At 44.9% G+C, this 20,198-nt stretch overlaps 1 protein-coding gene across 1 annotated transcript; it reads left to right on the forward strand.

Moving 5' to 3' along the window:
* The first annotated feature begins 336 nt into the window (after positions 1–336).
* LOC143350683 (uncharacterized) lies at positions 337–4,240 on the forward strand. The gene is made up of 4 exons (XM_076782706.1): positions 337–2,730; positions 3,115–3,307; positions 3,797–4,063; positions 4,182–4,240. The coding sequence occupies exons 1-4, from the start codon at positions 337–339 to the stop codon at positions 4,238–4,240; spliced, it is 2,913 nt and encodes a 970-aa protein (XP_076638821.1).
* Positions 4,241–20,198: the final 15,958 nt, after the last annotated feature.

A 20,198-nucleotide genomic window follows, 5' to 3' on the forward strand; every position in this document is an offset into this window, starting at 1 on the left:
CTGTTCACAGAACCTTGGCCTACCTCAACGTGCCGGTTCCGACCAGGAAATCGTTGAAAACAATTTAATAGGAATTTTCGTTGTTTCTGATTGTTTATTTTATTTTTATTTTTATAATAAACAGTTTTTGAAAAAGAAAATCTTAAGTTCCCAACTCACTTCCCACAATAAAAATCCGATCCCTCTATCCGGACTTCGTCGTTAAAAGCATCAGCTTTTTAACATAAGGTCCTTCGAGCCGGATACTGAGGTAATCGGTAAAGGGAAGTGTTGGACATAATACACGAGAGTTTCTCCCGTGTACGGTTGTTTCGAAGTGTTTAACCTTCAACAGCCATGTCCGTTACTAAAGATCCCAAGTGGTCTGACCTTGAGGCACACCTCGAGGATTTGACCAGAGGGATGGAACGGATAAACAGGGCATCCATCAACCTTAAAAAGATGGGTCGAGCTAAGTACACAGAAAAAATTCTGGAGGAAAGGCTCAATTATGTAAACAGTCTGTGGCAACAGATGAACGATCAGTATAAGGTCGTGTGTAGGCTTCTCCCTCCTGGGGAACGACACTCTTACGAGCTGTTCCAACGGGATTTTATGGGGGAAACTGAAAACGAGTTTTTGGATTTTCAGGCTTATGTGTCTACGGAAATAACCCGTATCACGACTGGTCCAAGATCAGTAATGCCGGAAATCCAGCAATCAATACCGATCGAACTCCCGAAGATGAGGTTGGAGAAATTCGACGGGGATTCGTCGAAATGGGAACATTTCGAAGATCTATTTACCGCCGGAGTAATCAACAACCCCACTTTAACGGATGTACAGAGGTTACAATACCTGAACACCTGTATAACCGGGAGAGCCGCAGCCGCTATCGCATCGCTTGCGATAACGGATAAAAATTTCTCAGTGGCGTGGACGACCCTGAAAACAGAATTCGGGCTCCCACGCTTGGTGCTGATCAAGATTCTTGATCAGATACTGAGACTATCAAAAATCCGAAAAGGCGACCTGGCGAGTGTTCAGCAGGTCACCATTGGCTTTCGGCAAGCACTCGCTATACTTGCTAAAAAAGGAACTGTGGAAGAGCAGCTTAGCTGGCTGCTAACACACGTCGTAGCAAGTCAATTTGACGCTACGTTGCAAGGGGAATGGGAACGATCCCTCAAGATGTCAACGGAATATCCGTTGATTGAGGAGATCCTGAGATTCCTTGACCAGGAAGCACGCGCTATGACCGTCATTGACGAACATAACCGCAAAACTGCCTCAAAAAAGGAACATAAGCCACGAGTACGGAGTCATAACGCCGTCGTGGGCTCCCCCCCTGCGCAGCGGAAGTGCATAATTTGCGGACAAACGCATGCACTGACCGAATGCGGTGCATTTAAGAGTTTTTCCACAAGAGTGCGGTACCAGCTCATAAGGGACAGACAAGGGTGTATAATCTGTCTGGCCCTAGATCATGACGCAAAGGGTTGCCGGAGCCAACACGTCTGTTCGAGATGCAGTGGCAGGCATCATGCCCTGTTGCATTTCGAGCAATACGAAAGAGAGGCTCCTAGCCAAAAGCCGAAAACGAAATTTTCGAACGGCAAGCGTGAGGAGCGGCGGGATAACGCCCCTCCACAGCGCCGTACGGCTAAGGCGAGAGCCGCCGATACCTCGACGACGCAAGCAACGACGTCACGGGCTACTACGTCACACTGTACTGCGAGTACAGACGTACCGAGGCCGGTGCTGTTAGCTACCGCGATCGTACGAGTGTACGGAGAAAACGGCGCGTCGCGTTTAACTCGCGCGCTGTTGGATCAAGGGTCCGAGACATCCTTCATCTCGGCGAGATTGAGGAATGACCTCAACCTCCCGAGGAGGAAAACCTCAGCCACGGTATCGGGCTTGGGGGGTGGTCGAACCCAACAAATTAAGTACAGTGTAGGGTTAAATCTGGGAGCGGCTAACGGGGTTACCCCGATGGTTTCGGCCAGAGCATACGTCGTGTCAAAAATCACGAACTATGCCTCGCCGTGTGTAAACGTGTTCAATGACGACGCGTTACGAAACCTTATGCTCGCAAACCCCGAACCCGCGTCCGGACAAAACATTGAAGTTTTGATCGGCGCGGATCTGTACGCCCAAGTTATTCGATCGGGATTCCGACGAATAGCGCCCGAAGGGCCAATTGCACAAGAAACTGCATTCGGCTGGATATTATCCGGACCAATAAATGCAGCAAGCAAGGCCCGGTGTCACGTGCGAACGTTGCATTGCAACGTACTTGAATCGCTGGATTACGCGATTCGACGGTTCTGGGAAATTGAAGAAATTCCCTCGACCTCAGTGCTTACAAAAGCTGAGGAAGAGTGTGAAACTCATTTCCAAAAGACTGTCGCACGGGATGCAACGGGACGGTTTATTGTCCGATTGCCGTTTAACCATCCGAAACCGGAAGAAGCGCTGGGAGATTCACTCCATATCGCTCTCTCCGCGTTGACTAGGATGAGAAGGAAATTGGACAAGGATCAGAACCTCGCACGAGAATATGAAGAATTTCTCGCGGAGTATGAGTCGTTGGAACACATGACTCGTATAGAGCCCTCTGAAAAATCCAGACTCTACATTCCGCATCGAGCGGTTATCCGAACGGAGAGTGCAACCACCAAACTGCGAGTCGTGTTTAACGCGACCAGCCGTACGGTGGGCGGACAATCCCTGAACGACATCCTACACGTAGGTCCGAAACTGCAGAACGACATCACGTCTGTTTTGACGAGATGGAGGCTGTACGAATACGTGCTGGTGGCCGATATCGAGAAAATGTTTCGGCAAATTCTCGTCGCCCCGCAGGATCGTCGTTTTCAGTGCATCTTATGGCGCACACCCGAAACCGAAGTGCTTAAAGCATTCGAGTTGAACACCGTTACGTACGGAACGGCGTGTGCACCGTATTTATCGATGCGTACTCTGCTCGAGTTGAAAAAACGGGACGGTGACAGATTTCCTCTCGCCGCTCCGATACTCGAGAAAGATATATACGTTGATGACGTATTTATGGGGGCACCCGACACGTCCTTGTTGGAAAAAATTCGTATTCAAGTTTGCGAACTCTTACAGGGCGGCGGGTTTAAATTGAGAAAGTGGGCTGGTAACTCGCAGAAATTACTACGAAACATCCCACAAAGCTCTCACTCCCACGCTGTCGACCTCACCTTGTTCGATGATTCCGAACTCAAGGTGCTTGGATTGCGATGGATACCATCGGGAGATTATTTCTATTTCAACCTGCAACGGTTCCAACCGGCTGCAGGCCCGATTACAAAGCGAACTTTGTTTTCTGAAATAGCCAAACTATACGATCCGCTCGGCTGGTTATCACCAGTCGTAATTCGCGCGAAGATTTTGATGCAGTCCCAATGGCTGGAAAAAATCCAGTGGGACGATCATGTCTCCGCGAATACGCTAAAAACGTGGAACACGTTTTGCGAGGATTGGAGCAGTTTGGAAAAAGTAAAATTTCCCAGATGGATCCGTTACGGAGCAGATGCAGTTTCGGTGGAATTACACGGATTCTGCGATGCTTCACTCGGAGCGTACTCGGCCGTCACGTATTTACGCGTGACGACCATGACCGAGGAAATTTTCACAACCTTGATCATGGCAAAAACGAGGGTGGCTCCGATTAAAACGCAGTCAATTCCGATTCTCGAATTGAACGGAGCCGTACTGCTTACCGAGCTCGCAGTGCACGTGGAACGGTCATTGTCCATAAAAATTGACCGTATAATCTGTTGGCCAGATTCCACCATTGCACTAGCTTGGTTGAAAAAACATGCTTCGACTTGGAAGGTTGTGATAGCCAACCGAGTCGCGAAAATCCAGACCATGCTTCCGAAAGCTGAATGGAGACATGTTCCCACCCGCTTCAATCCCGCGGATTTGAATTCGCGCGGTGTCGAAGCGGAGGAGCTCATTCAATCGAAGCTGTGGATTTCTGGTCCAGCATGGTTAAGACAACGAGAGGAAAATTGGCCGAAAACGCCTGATTCCATCGATACGACCGAGGGCAAGCGCATTCCGCACGCCCACGTTGCAACTCCAGACAAGGAATGGGAATTTGTATTCCGATTCTCAACCTGGAGTAAGCTACTTCGCGTGACTGCATATTGTCTCCGATTACGTAGACCGATGCAAGGTGAGCGAAGGTCGTTCGATGCCAACGTTGTCGAAGCATCAGAATTGAAGCTGGCCAAGGAAAGAATCGTCCGCTACATCCAGCGAACGCATTTTGCGGGCGAGTACCAGTGTTTAAAAAAGCACAGGGAAATTCCCGCAAAATCTCCGTTAAAAAGTCTGAACCCTTTCCTCGACACGAATGACGTTTTGAGGGTCGGTGGACGACTGGAGAATGCGACGCTGGCATGGGAAGCGAAGCACCCCATAATTCTGCCAAAACACCATGTGTCTACCATGATAATTCGGCAGTGCCACGTAAATACGTTGCACGGGGGCTTGCAGCTGACGATATCCATGGTAAAGCAACAATTTTGGATCCTCGGTTGCCGAACCACGGCTCGCAAGGTCATCCATCAATGTATGAAATGCGTAAGATGGAGGGCACAAACCTCCACGCAAATCATGCAGGATTTGACCCCAGAACGCAGCCGTGCAGCAAGGGCTTTTTTAAACTGCGCGGGCCGAGGAAAAACAGCTCATAAAGCGTATATCGCAGTTTTCGTCTGCTTCGCTACAAGGGCCATACATATTGAACTCGTCCATGATTACACGACGAGTGCATTTTTGGCTGCATTGGATCGGTTCATGGCCCGACGAGGAATCCCGTCTTGCATACGCAGTGACAATGGGACAAACTTCGTCGGTGCAGATCGTGAATTGAGAAAACATTTCAATAAGGTGTGTAAAACGCCGGAAATGCAAAACCAATGCGGCGAAAAGGGCATTCGGTGGCAGTTTAACCCACCCAGTGCCCCCCATTTCGGTGGGATGCAGGAAGCCGGAGTCAAATCTGTGAAGCATCATTTAAAGCGCATCATAGGAGAATTCACTCCCACGAGCGAGGAATTACAGACGTTACTCTGTAAAATCGAAGCCAGTTTAAACTCGCGACCGATTGCCGCTCTGAGTGATAGCCCTGATGATTATGCGCCGCTCACACCGGCACACTTCCTAATTGGAGGGCCCATGATGGCACCCCCGATGGAATCCGTGGAAAATGCTAATATTTCGCATCTGACTAGATGGAGAACTATGCAAAAATTCCACGAGCAGCTCTGGAGGCACTGGACAAGAGATTATCTCATGCACCTCCAGAACCGCTACAAATGGCAGACGGAAAATACACGCCTAAAAAAGAATGATCTTGTTTTAGTGCAGAATCCTCTCCTTCCCCCGAATCAGTGGGAAATGGGAAGAATAGAGGAAGTATTTCCGGGAAAGGATGGGCATGTACGTGTAGTTAAAGTACGCACAGCCAAATCCACATATACGCGACCAATTACGCGATTGTGTACGCTGCCTGTGGCTGAGTCTTTGTTTGAGTCACCTTCGGCGACGGTTCCCGAAGCCGAGCAGGTGATCTAAACAAAACCATTCGAGTTCGAAAAGCCAAGGATTTTGGAAGGTGAGAACGGTTGATTCTCACCGGCCACTTGTCTCCTGTGCGAAATCGAAGAGTAGGGGGTAATATCCTCCAATCTCGTTAGCGCTAAGGGAAGGGGGCACTTCGCATACGCGAACGCCCTGAATCAAAATTTGAACGATTTCTCGCCAAATAGGATCAGTTATTAATTAGCTACCATGGCGAGCGAGTCAGCAAATAGTTCCGCTAACAGCGTACCAGCCTCACCGGAAACCGCGATTTCGTCACCCGGCTTTGATATCGCGTTTGAACGGATACTGCAGTTGGGAGGTTTGGCCGAGGCTCCCTCGGAAAAACAAGAGGGGGTGGAGGAACCACCGAAACCCTCAACCAGCGAGGGAGTGACCCCCGCGCTGATATTCCCGGTGGGACGCCAAACGATATCGGTTCCGGCGCATATTCCGTATACGACGCGCCGATATAAATGCCCAGTTCCGGGTGGGCGCTACGTGCTGAAATGGGCCAAGGACGGAGAGTTGAGATCGTGCCTCTTCCGCGAGGATGCAGCCCCCACAGTGGAGGCCAACCAACCCGCCACCGCACAACAGCCACCCGCTTTACCGGCGGTCCCGCCGACCAAGAAGGGAGCCCGTAAGCGGAAGGCTAAGGCACCGGAAAACCAACCGGAACAACCAATGGGGAAAAAAGGGAAAACGGAGACAAGAAAGGAAAGACGGAGGAAACGGCCTGGTAACACTAGGCGGGGACCGCCTAACGACGACGCCTTGCCGAAGGCTGCCATTCAGGCTATACTAGCTTCCCTGCAGATGCTGCAGGGAAAGAACTCCGCCGGACCCTCCAAAAAATGTAAGTAATTTACATATTTTCCTTACTGTCTATACGCCTACTCTCACTCGTGTCGCGGCCTTACGGTAAAATCGCTCCCTTATTTATTGCACGGGCCGTGCAAGGGGGGCGGTATGTTTAAAGATTGTATAATGCCGAGCGATTGTCCTCGGCCGCGATTACCGTTAATCCTGTTAACGTACAATTCGAAGGAGATTATCTCTAATAGGATTTGTACAGCAAACAGTGATAGAAAAACGCGTGTATTACTAGTTTTTCTGCCATCGGTAACGGCTCATTACCTTCGATTCGAGTGTGCTAACGGTGTTGATGACGTCAGTATCGTGAGAGAGTAGCGCGCAAATAATTAGACAAAGATCGACTGCCGAAATTTGGACAGCGCCGCGGAACGGCTAATTGGAGCAACGCGGCGACGTTTTCGGCTGTCAATCGACACAGTCTCACAACGACTTCTGAAGAAGGCACATCGGCTCCCGATCGTGTCCGAACAGATTTCGAGCGAATCTCGAGAGTGAAATTCTCGAGATAAAGCTAGCAGACAATTACTGAATAAAGGGCGCCACGAGTCGATGTTCAGTCTGGTGCGGGTCCTCTGATTGACCTCGCACAGCTGAGAATTCATTAAAACTCAAACTAGCACTCATTAATTTTAGTCTTTGCTTATCAAACGAGTCGACTCTCGACTCGAATAAAAGCATTCAGGAGTTTCGTTCGGGAAAGTCCCAAACAAGCTCAATTTCTATTTTCTGTCTAGTTTGGAGGGCTCGAGAATACACCAATAAGGTGCTCGACCCCCCTCGTGCAGTATTATTTTGTCGTTTCAAGCGTATAAACGTTTGAAACACAGAGAAGTGGGCGAATACCGTTCAAACTTCTCTGTGATTGTCGTTCGGCTTAGGAGACACCGAAGGGAGGCACCTACGTGGTGAACCTCGAGGTGGGCTCACTGGAGTCAGGTCAGCGTCCACTTCGGACGCTTGACTTTCGGTCTTCGATTCCTTCCCTCTACAGACCCCGCCGGTGTAACGCTTAGAGGAGCACCTGTGCGGAGAGGTCAAGGAGTCGCGGGTCAGGCCCCCACGTAGTTCAAATACTGTCACGAATCACATCGAGTGGTGCATTCGTGCAGTGAACCACGTGCTGTCGGGCTTCGCAGTACAATTCTCGACCAACAAGTCATCTGTTGGAACGTTAAAGAGAAGCCGCAGATCGACGGTCGTGCCGTTGTCCTGCAGTGCGACTCGACGCACAGACTCCGTGGGCATACTTACGGGATCAGTGCATTTGGAGCCTTACAACCTCCACTTGCATCCCCGTCCACTAGACAATCGACTCAGTTCGGCGTCGAGAAGAAATTTAATTCTTTTCACGCCAGATATTAATTACAGTCCACTTGCGAGCTCGTATATTACGAGCGAGCGAAATTCTCCGCTCCTATGCATTCGAATATCGAAGCCAGGAGCGTGAGGACACACACGCGGCGAATATACGTGTAACGTGTTTACGTGTCTAACACATTGCCGTGTTTTTCTGTTCACAGAACCTTGGCCTACCTCAACGTGCCGGTTCCGACCAGGAAATCGTTGAAAACAATTTAATAGGAATTTTCGTTGTTTCTGATTGTTTATTTTATTTTTATTTTTATAATAAACAGTTTTTGAAAAAGAAAATCTTAAGTTCCCAACTCACTTCCCACAATAAAAATCCGATCCCTCTATCCGGACTTCGTCGTTAAAAGCATCAGCTTTTTAACAACGTTAATCGAAACCAGGTTTAATAGACAGTTTTGAGTGTAGTAACACATTACTACGTGATCCAAATCAGAAAAAGCCCAGGATCTGGCCAACAAGTATGCGAAAAATGCGATATTATGAGCAAGATGATGGCAAATACCAGTCCTAACCCAGACATAACCGCCGTTATCCTCTAAAATATAAATCGCAACCAGGTTTAATTGACTGCTTCTGTGCGGTACCACATTACTATGAGATCCAAACCAGAAAAAACCCAGGATCTGGCCAACAAGAATGCATAAAATGCGAAAGTATGAGGCAGATGATGGCAAATACCAAACCTAACCCAGACATAACCGGCGTTATCCTCTAAAATATTAATCGCAACCACGTTTAATTGACTGTTTCGGTGTGGTACCACATTACTACGTGATCCAAACCAGAAAAAACCCAGGATCTGCCTAACAAGTATGTGAATAAAGCGAAAGTATGAACAAGATGATTGCAAATACCAGACCTAACCCAGACATAACCGGCGTTATCCTCTAATATATTAATCGGAACCAGGTATAATTGTCTGTCTCAGTGCAGTACCACATTACTACGTGATCCAAATCAGAAAAAGCCCAGGATCTGGCCATTCAAGTATGCGAAAAATGCGAAAGTATGAGCTAGATGATGGCAAATACCAGACCTAACCCAGGCATAACCGCCGTTATCCTCTAAAATATTAATCGGAACCAGGTTTAATTGACTGTTCCAGTGTGGTACCACATTACTTCGTGATCCAAATCAGCAAGAGCCCAGGATCTGGCCAACGAGTATGCGAAAAATGAGATAGTATGAGCTAGATGATGGCAAATACCAGAAATAACCCAGACATAACCAGCGGTATCCTCTGAAATGTTAATCGGAACCAGGCTTAATTGACTGTTTCGGTGTGGTTCCACATCACTACGTAATCCGAATCAGAAAAAACCCAGGATCTGGCCAACAAGTATGCGAGAAATGTGAAAACAAAAGGATGATGATTGCAATTATCAGACGTAACCCAGACCTAACCGGTGTTATCCTCTAAAATATTAATCGCAACGAGGTTTAATCGACTGTTTCGGTGTGGTACCACATTACTACGTGATCCAAATCAGCAAAAGCCCAGGATCTGGCCATTCAAGTATGCGAAAAATGCGAAAGTATGAGCCAGATGATTGCAAATACCAGAACTAACCCAGCCATAACCGGCGTTATCCTCTAAAATATTAATCGCAACCACGTTTAATTGACTGCTCCGGTGTGGTACCACGTTACTACGTGATCCATACCAGAAAAAACCAAGGATCTGGCCAACAAGTATGCGAAGGTTGCAAAACTATGAGTAAGATGATGGCAAATACCAGACCTAACCCAGACATAACCGGCGTTTCCCCCTAAATTATTGATCGAAACCAGCTTTAATTGACTGTTTGGGTTTGGTACCACATTACTACGTGATCCAAATAAGCAAGAGCCCACAATCTGGCCAACAAGTATGCGAAAAATGCGAAAGTATGAGTCAGATGATTGCAAATACCAGACCTAACCATTGGCATAACCGGCGTTATCCTCCAAAATATTAATCGGAACCAGGTTTAATTGACCCCTTCAGTGTGGTAGAAAATTACTACGTGATCCAAATCAGCATAAGCCCAGGATCTAGCCAACAAGTATGCGAAAAATGCGAAAGTATGAGCTAGATGATGGCAAATACCAGACCTAACCCAGACATAACCGCCGTTATCCTCTAAAATATAAATCGCAACCAGGTTTAATTGGCTGTTTCGCTGTGGTACCACATTACTATGTGATTCAATCTAAAAAAAAGCCCAGGTTCTGGCCATTCTAGTATGCGAAAAATGCGAAAGTATGTTGCAGATGATGGCAAATACCAGACCTAACCCAGACATAACCGGCGTTATCCTCCAAAATATTAATCGGAACCAGGTTTAATTGACCCCTTCAGTGTGGTAGCACATTAATACGTGATCCAAATCAGCATAAGCCCAGGATCTGGCCAACAAGTATGCGAAAAGTGCGAAAGTATGAGCTAGATGATGGCAAATACCAGACCTAACCCAGACATAACCGCCGTTATCCTCTAAAATATAAATCGCAACCAGGTTTAATTGACTGTTTCGGTGTGGTACCACATTACTATGTGATCCAAACCAGAAAAAACCAAGGATATGGCCATTCAAGTATGCGAAAAATGCGAAAGTATGAGCGAGATGATGGCAAATACCAGACCTAACCCAGACATAACCGCCGTTATCCTCTAAAATATAAATCGCAACCAGGTTTAATTGACTGTTTCGGTGTGGTACCACATTACTATGTGATCCAATCTAAAAAAAGCCCAGGTTCTGGCCATTCAAGTATGCGAAAAATGCGAAAGTATGTTGCAGATGAGGGCAAATACCAGACCTAACCCAGACATAACCGGCGTTATCCTCTAAAATATTAATCGGATCCAGGTTTAATTGACCCCTTGAGTGTGGTACCACATTACTACGTCATCCAAATCAGAAAAAGCCCAGGATCTGGCCATTCAAGTATGCGAAAAATACGAAAGTATGAGGCAGATGATTGCAAATACGAGAATTAACCCAGACATAACCGGCGTTATCCTCTAAAATATTAATCGTGACCAGGCTTAATTGACTGTTTCGGTGTGGTACCACACTACTACGTCATCCAAACCAGAAAAAACCCAGGATCTGGCCAACAAGTATGCGAAAAATGCGAAAGTATGAGCCAGATGATTGCCAATACCAAAACTAACGCAGATATAACTGGCGTTATCCTCTAAAATATTAATCGGAACCAGGTTTAATTGACAGTTTCGGTGTGGTACCACATTACTACGTGATCCAAACCAGAAAAAACACAGCATCTGCCCAACAAGTATCTGAAGAATGCGAAAGTATGAACAAGATGATTGCAAATACCGGACCTAACCCAGACATAACCGCCGTTATCCTTTCAAATATTAATCGGAACCAGGTCTAATTGACCCCTTCAGTGTGGTAGAAAATTACTACGTGATCCAAATCAGCATAAGCCCAGGATCTAGCCAACAAGTATGCGAAAAATGCGAAAGTATGAGCTAGATGATGGCAAATACCAGACCTAACCCAGACATAACCGCCGTTATCCTCTAAAATATAAATCGCAACCAGGTTTAATTGGCTGTTTCGCTGTGGTACCACATAACTACGTGATTCAATCTAAAAAAAAGCCCAGGTTCTGGCCATTCAAGTATGCGAAAAATGCGAAAGTATGAGCCAGATGATTGCCAATACCAAATCTAACGCAGATATAACTGGCGTTATCCTCTAAAATATTAATCGGAACCAGGTTTAATTGACAGTTTCGGTGTGGTACCACATTACTACGTGATCCAAACCAGAAAAAACACAGCATCTGCCCAACAAGTATCTGAAGAATGCGAAAGTATGAACAAGATGATTGCAAATACCGGACCTAACCCAGACATAACCGCCGTTATCCTTTCAAATATTAATCGGAAACAGGTTTAATTGACTGTTCCAGTGTGGTACCACATTACTTCGTGATCCAAATCAGCAAGAGCCCAGGATCTGCCCAACGAGTATGCGAAAAATGCGATAGTATGAGCTAGATGATGGCAGATACCAGAAATAACCCAGACATAACCAGCGGTATCCTCTGAAATATTAATCGCAACGAGGTCTAATCGACTGTTTCGATATGGTACCACATTACTACGTGATCCAAATCAACAAAAGGATCTGGCCATTCAAGTATGCGAAAAATGCGAAAGTATGAGCCAGATGATTGCAAATACCAGAACTAACACCGACATAACCGGAGTTATCCTCTATAATATGAATCGGAACCAGGTTTAATAGACAGTTTCAGTGTAGTACCACATTACTACGTGATCCAAATCAGGAAAAGCCCGGGATCTGGCCAACAAGTATGCGAAAAGTGCGAAAGTATGAGCTAGATGATGGCAAATACCAGACCTAACCCAGACATAACCGCCGTTATCCTCTAAAATATAAATCGCAACCAGGTTTAATTGACTGTTTCGGTGTGGTACCACATTACTATGTGATCCAATCTAAAAAAAGCCCAGGTTCTGGCCATTCAAGTATGCGAAAAATGCGAAAGTATGTTGCAGATGAGGGCAAATACCAGACCTAACCCAGACATAACCGGCGTTATCCTCCAAAATATTAATCGGAACCAGGTTTAATTGACTGTTTCGGTGTGGTACCACATTACTATGTGATCCAAACCAGAAAAAACCCAGGATCTGGCCAACAAGTATGCGAAAAATGCGAAAGTATGAGCCAGATGATTGCCAATACCAAAACTAACGCAGATATAACTGGCGTTATCCTCTAAAATATTAATCGGAACCAGGTTTAATTGACAGTTTCGGTGTAGTACCACATTACTACGTGATCCAAACCAGAAAAAACACAGCATCTGCCCAACAAGTATCTGAAGAATGCGAAAGTATGAACAAGATGATTGCAAATACCGGACCTAACCCAGACATAACCGCCGTTATCCTTTCAAATATTAATCGGAACCAGGTCTAATTGACCCCTTCAGTGTGGTAGAAAATTACTACGTGATCCAAATCAGCATAAGCCCAGGATCTAGCCAACAAGTATGCGAAAAATGCGAAAGTATGAGCTAGATGATGGCAAATACCAGACCTAACCCAGACATAACCGCCGTTATCCTCTAAAATATAAATCGCAACCAGGTTTAATTGGCTGTTTCGCTGTGGTACCACATAACTACGTGATTCAATCTAAAAAAAAGCCCAGGTTCTGGCCATTCAAGTATGCGAAAAATGCGAAAGTATGAGGCAGATGATTGCAAATACGAGAATTAACCCAGACATAACCGGCGTTATCCTCTAAAATATTAATCGTGACCATGCTTAATTGACTGTTTCGGTGTGGTACCACACTACTACGTCATCCAAACCAGAAAAAACCCAGGATCTGGCCAACAAGTATGCGAAAAATGCGGAAGTATGAGCCAGATGATTGCCAATACCAAATCTAACGCAGATATAACTGGCGTTATCCTCTAAAATATTAATCGGAACCAGGTTTAATTGACAGTTTCGGTGTGGTACCACATTACTACGTGATCCAAACCAGAAAAAACACAACATCTGCCCAACAAGTATCTGAAGAATGCGAAAGTATGAACAAGATGATTGCAAATACCGGACCTAACCCAGACATAACCGCCGTTATCCTTTCAAATATTAATCGGAAACAGGTTTAATTGACTGTTCCAGTGTGGTACCACATTACTTCGTGATCCAAATCAGCAAGAGCCCAGGATCTGCCCAACGAGTATGCGAAAAATGCGATAGTATGAGCTAGATGATGGCAGATACCAGAAATAACCCAGACATAACCAGCGGTATCCTCTGAAATATTAATCGCAACGAGGTCTAATCGACTGTTTCGGTATGGTACCACATTACTACGTGATCCAAATCAACAAAAGGATCTGGCCATTCAAGTATGCGAAAAATGCGAAAGTATGAGCCAGATGATTGCAAATACCAGAACTAACACCGACATAACCGGAGTTATCCTCTATAATATGAATCGGAACCAGGTTTAATAGACAGTTTCAGTGTAGTACCACATTACTACGTGATCCAAATCAGGAAAAGCCCGGGATCTGGCCAACAAGTATGCGAAAAGTGCGAAAGTATGAGCTAGATGATGGCAAATACCAGAACTAACACCGACATAACCGGAGTTATCCTCTATAATATGAATCGGAACCAGGTTTAATAGACAGTTTCAGTGTAGTACCACATTACTACGTGATCCAAATCAGGAAAAGCCCGGGATCTGGCCAACAAGTATGCGAAAAGTGCGAAAGTATGAGCTAGATGATGGCAAATACCAGACCTAACCCAGACATAACCGGCGTTATCCTCCAAAATATTAATCGGAACCAGGTTTAATTGACCCCTTCAGTGTGGTAGCACATTACTACGTGATCCAAATCAGCATAAGCCCAGGATCTGGCCAACAAGTATGCGAAAAGTGCGAAAGTATGAGCTAGATGATGGCAAATACCAGACCTAACCCAGACATAACCGCCGTTATCCTCTAAAATATAAATCGCAACCAGGTTGAATTGACTGTTTCGGTGTGGTACCACATTACTATGTGATCCAAACCAGAAAAAACCAAGGATCTGGCCATTCAAGTATGCGAAAAATGCGAAAGTATGAGCTAGATGATGGCAAATACCAGACCTAACCCAGACTTAACCGCCGTTATCCTGTAAAATATTAATCGGAAACAGGCTTAATTGACTGTTTCGGTGTAGTGTCACATTACTACATGATCCAATCTAAAAAAAGCCCAGGTTCTGGCCATTCAAGTATGCGAAAAATGCGAAAGTATGAGCTAGATGATGGCAAATACCAGACCTAACCCAGACATAACCGGCGTTATCCTCTAAAATATTAATCGGATCCAGGTTTAATTGACCCCTTGCGTGTGGTACCACATTACTACGTCATCCAAATCAGAAAAAGCCCAGGATCTGGCCATTCAAGTATGCGAAAAATACGAAAGTATGAGGCAGATGATTGCAAATACGAGAATTAACCCAGACATAACCGGCGTTATCCTCTAAAATATTAATCGTGACCAGGCTTAATTGACTGTTTCGGTGTGGTACCACACTACTATGTCATCCAAACCAGAAAAAACCCAGGATCTGGCCAACAAGTATGCGAAAAATGAGGAAGTATGAGCCAGATGATTGCCAATACCAAATCTAACGCAGATATAACTGGCGTTATCCTCTAAAATATTAATCGGAACCAGGTTTAATTGACAGTTTCGGTGTGGTACCACATTACTACGTGATCCAAACCAGAAAAAACACAGCATCTGCCCAACAAGTATCTGAAGAATGCGAAAGTATGAACAAGATGATTGCAAATACCGGACCTAACCCAGACATAACCGCCGTTATCCTTTCAAATATTAATCGGAAACAGGTTTAATTGACTGTTCCAGTGTGGTACCACATTACTTCGTGATCCAAATCAGCAAGAGCCCAGGATCTGCCCAACGAGTATGCGAAAAATGCGATAGTATGAGCTAGATGATGGCAGATACCAGAAATAACCCAGACATAACCAGCGGTATCCTCTGAAATATTAATCGCAACGAGGTCTAATCGACTGTTTCGGTATGGTACCACATTACTACGTGATCCAAATCAACAAAAGGATCTGGCCATTCAAGTATGCGAAAAATGCGAAAGTATGAGCCAGATGGTTGCAAATACCAGAACTAACACCGACATAACCGGAGTTATCCTCTATAACATGAATCGGAACCAGGTTTAATAGACAGTTTCAGTGTAGTACCACATTACTACGTGATCCAAATCAGGAAAAGCCCGGGATCTGGCCAACAAGTATGCGAAAAGTGCGAAAGTATGAGCTAGATGATGGCAAATACCAGACCTAACCCAGCCATAACCGCCGTTTCCCTCTAAAATATAAATCGCAACCAGGTTTAATTGACTGTTTCGCTGTGGTACCACATTACTATGTGATCCAAACCAGAAAAAACACAGGATCTGGCCAACATGAATGCATAAAATGCGGAAGTATGAGCCACATGATTGCAAATACCAGAACTAACCCCGACATAACCGGAGTTATCCTCTAAAATATTAATCGGAACCTGGTTTAATTGACCCCTTCAGTGTGGTAGCACATTACTACGTGATCCAAATCAGCATAAACCCAGGAGCTGGCCAACAAGTATGCGAAAAATGCGAAAGTATGAGCCAGATGATTGCAAATACCAGAAATAACCCAGACATAACCGGTGTTTCCCCCTAAAATATTGATCGAAACCAGCTTTAATTGACTGTATCGGTTTGGTGCCACATTACTACGTGATCCAAATCAGCAAGAGCCAAGAATCTGGCCAACAAGTATGCGGAAAAATGTTAAAGTGTGAGTCAGATGATTGCAAATACCAGACCTAACCCAGCCATAACCGGCGTTATCCTCCAAAATATTAATCGGAACCAGGTTTAATTGACCCCTTCAGTGTGGTAGCACATTACTAAGTGATCCAAATCAGCATAAACCCAGGATCTGGCCAACAAGTGTGCGAAAAATGCGGAAGTATGAGCCAGATGATTGCAAATACCAGAACTAACCCCGACATAACCGGAGTTATCCTCTAAAATATTAACCGGAACCAGGTTTAATTGACCCCTTCAGTGTGGTAGCACATTACTACGTGATCCAAATCAGCATAAGCCCAGGATCTGGCCAACAAGTATGCGAAAAATGCGAAAGTATGAGCTAGATGATGGCAAATACCAGACCTAACCCAGACATAACCGCCGTTATCCTCTAAAATATAAATCGCAACCAGGTTTAATTGACTGTTTCGGTGTGGTACCACATTACTATGTGATCCAATCTAAAAAAAGCCCAGGTTCTGGCCATTCAAGTATGCGAAAAATGCGAAAGTATGTTGCAGATGATGGCAAATACCAGACCTAACCCAGACATAACCGGCGTTATCCTCTAAAATATTAATCGGATCCAGGTTTAATTGACCCCTTGAGTGTGGTACCACATTACTACGTCATCCAAATCAGAAAAAGCCCAGGATCTGGCCATTCAAGTATGCGAAAAATACGAAAGTATGAGGCAGATGATTGCAAATACGAGAATTAACCCAGACATAACCGGCGTTATCCTCTAAAATATTAATCGTGACCAGGCTTAATTGACTGTTTCGGTGTGGTACCACACTACTACGTCATCCAAACCAGAGAAAACCCAGGATCTGGCCAACAAGTATGCGAAAAATGCGGAAGTATGAGCCAGATGATTGCCAATACCAAATCTAACGCAGATATAACCGGCGTTATCCTCTAAAATATTAATCGGATCCAGGTTTAATTGACCCCTTGAGTGTGGTACCACATTACTTCGTGATCCAAATCAGCAAGAGCCCAGGATCTGCCCAACGAGTATGCGAAAAATGCGATAGTATGAGCTAGATGATGGCAGATACCAGAAATAACCCAGACATAACCAGCGGTATCCTCTGAAATATTAATCGCAACGAGGTCTAGTCGACTGTTTCGGTATGGTACCACATTACTACGTGATCCAAATCAACAAAAGGATCTGGCCATTCAAGTATGCGAAAAATGCGAAAGTATGAGCCAGATGGTTGCAAATACCAGAACTAACACCGACATAACCGGAGTTATCTTCTATAATATGAATCGGAACCAGGTTTAATAGACAGTTTCAGTGTAGTACCACATTACTACGTGATGCAAATCAGGAAAAGACCGGGATCTGGCCAACAAGTATGCGAAAAGTGCGAAAGTATGAGCTAGATGATGGCAAATACCAGACCTAACCCAGCCATAACCGCCGTTTCCCTCTAAAATATAAATCGCAACCAGGTTTAATTGACTGTTTCGCTGTGGTACCACATTACTATGTGATCCAAACCAGAAAAAACACAGGATCTGGCCAACATGAATGCATAAAATGCGGAAGTATGAGCCACATGATTGCAAATACCAGAACTAACCCCGACATAACCGGAGTTATCCTCTAAAATATTAATCGGAACCAGGTTTAATTGACCCCTTCAGTGTGGTAGCACATTACTACGTGATCCAGATCAGCATAAACCCAGGATCTCGCCAACAAGTGTGCGAAAAATGCGAAAGTATGAGCCAGATGATTGCAAATACCAGAACTAACCCCGACATAACCGGAGTTATCCTCTAAAATATTAATCGGAACCAGGTTTAATTGACCCCTTCAGTGTGGTAGCACATTACTACGTGATCCAAATCAACATAAACCCAGGATCTGGCCAACAAATATGCGAAAAATGCGAAAGTATGAGCCAGATGATTGCAAATACCAGAAATAACCCAGACATAACCGGTGTTTCCCCCTAAAATATTGATCGAAACCAGCTTTAATTGACTGTATCGGTTTGGTGCCACATTACTACGTGATCCAAATCAGCAAGAGCCAAGAATCTGGCCAACAAGTATGCGGAAAAATGTTAAAGTGTGAGTCAGATGATTGCAAATACCAGACCTAACCCAGACATAACCGGCGTTATCCTCCAAAATATTAATCGGAACCAGGTTTAATTGACCCCTTCAGTGTGGTAGCACATTACTAAGTGATCCAAATCAGCATAAACCCAGGATCTGGCCAACAAGTGTGCGAAAAATGCGAAAGTATGAGCCAGATGATTGCAAATACCAGAACTAACCCCGACATAACCGGAGTAATCCTCTAAAATATTAACCGGAACCAGGTTTAATTGACCCCTTCAGTGTGGTAGCACATTACTACGTGATCCAAATCAGCATAAGCCCAGGATCTGGCCAACAAGTATGCGAAAAATGCGAAAGTATGAGCTAGATGATGGCAAATACCAGACCTAACCCAGACATAACCGCCGTTATCCTCTAAAATATAAATCGCAACCAGGTTTAATTGACTGTTTCGGTGTGGTACCACATTACTATGTGATCCAATCTAAAAAAAGCCCAGGTTCTGGCCATTCAAGTATGCGAAAAATGCGAGAGTATGTTGCAGATGATGGCAAATACCAGACCTAACCCAGACATAACCGGCGTTATCCTCCAAAATATTAATCGGAACCAGGTTTAATTGATCCCTTCAGTGTGGTAGCACATTACTACGTGATCCAAATTAGCATAAACCCAGGATCTGGCCAACAAGTATGCGAAAAATGCGAAAGTATGAGCCAGATGATTGCAAATACCAGAAATAACCCAGACATAACCGGTGTTTCCCCCTAAAATATTGATCGAAACCAGCTTTAATTGACTGTATCGGTTTGGTGCCACATTACTACGTGACCCAAATCAGCAAGAGCCAAGAATCTGGCCAACAAGTATGCGGAAAAATGTTAAAGTGTGAGTCAGATGATTGCAAATACCGGACCTAACCCAGACATAACCGCCGTTATCCTTTCAAATATTAATCGGAAACAGGTTTAATTGACTGTTCCAGTGTGGTACCACATTACTTCGTGATCCAAATCAGCAAGAGCCCAGGATCTGCCCAACGAGTATGCGAAAAATGCGATAGTATGAGCTAGATGATGGCAGATACCAGAAATAACCCAGACATAACCAGCGGTATCCTCTGAAATATTAATCGCAACGAGGTCTAATCGACTGTTTCGGTATGGTACCACATTACTACGTGATCCAAATCAACAAAAGGATCTGGCCATTCAAGTATGCGAAAAATGCGAAAGTATCAGCCAGATGATTGCAAATACCAGAACTAACACCGACATAACCGGAGTTATCCTCTATAATATGAATCGGAACCAGGTTTAATAGACAGTTTCAGTGTAGTACCACATTACTACGTGATCCAAATCAGGAAAAGCCCCGGATCTGGCCAACAAGTACGCGAAAAGTGCGAATGTATGAGCTAGATGATGGCAAATACCAGACCTAACCCAGACATAACCGCCGTTATCCTCTAAAACATAAATCGCAACCAGGTTTAATTGACTGTTTCGGTGTGGTACCACATTACTATGTGATCCAAACCAGAAAAAACCAAGGATCTGGCCATTCAAGTATGCGAAAAATGCGAAAGTATGAGCCAGATGATTGCAAATACCAGAACTAACCCAGACATAACCGGCGTTATCCTCCAAAATATTAATCGGAACCAGGTTTAATTGACCCCTTCAGTGTGGTAGCACATTACTACGTGATCCAAATCAGCATAAGCCCAGGATCTGGCCAACAAGTATGCGAAAAGTGCGAAAGTATGAGCTAGATGATGGCAAATACCAGACCTAACCCAGACATAACCGCCGTTATCCTCCAAAATATAAATC

Source organism: Colletes latitarsis, unplaced genomic scaffold, assembly GCF_051014445.1.
Source record: "Colletes latitarsis isolate SP2378_abdomen unplaced genomic scaffold, iyColLati1 scaffold0013, whole genome shotgun sequence".
Classification (NCBI taxonomy): Eukaryota; Metazoa; Arthropoda; class Insecta; order Hymenoptera; family Colletidae; genus Colletes; species Colletes latitarsis.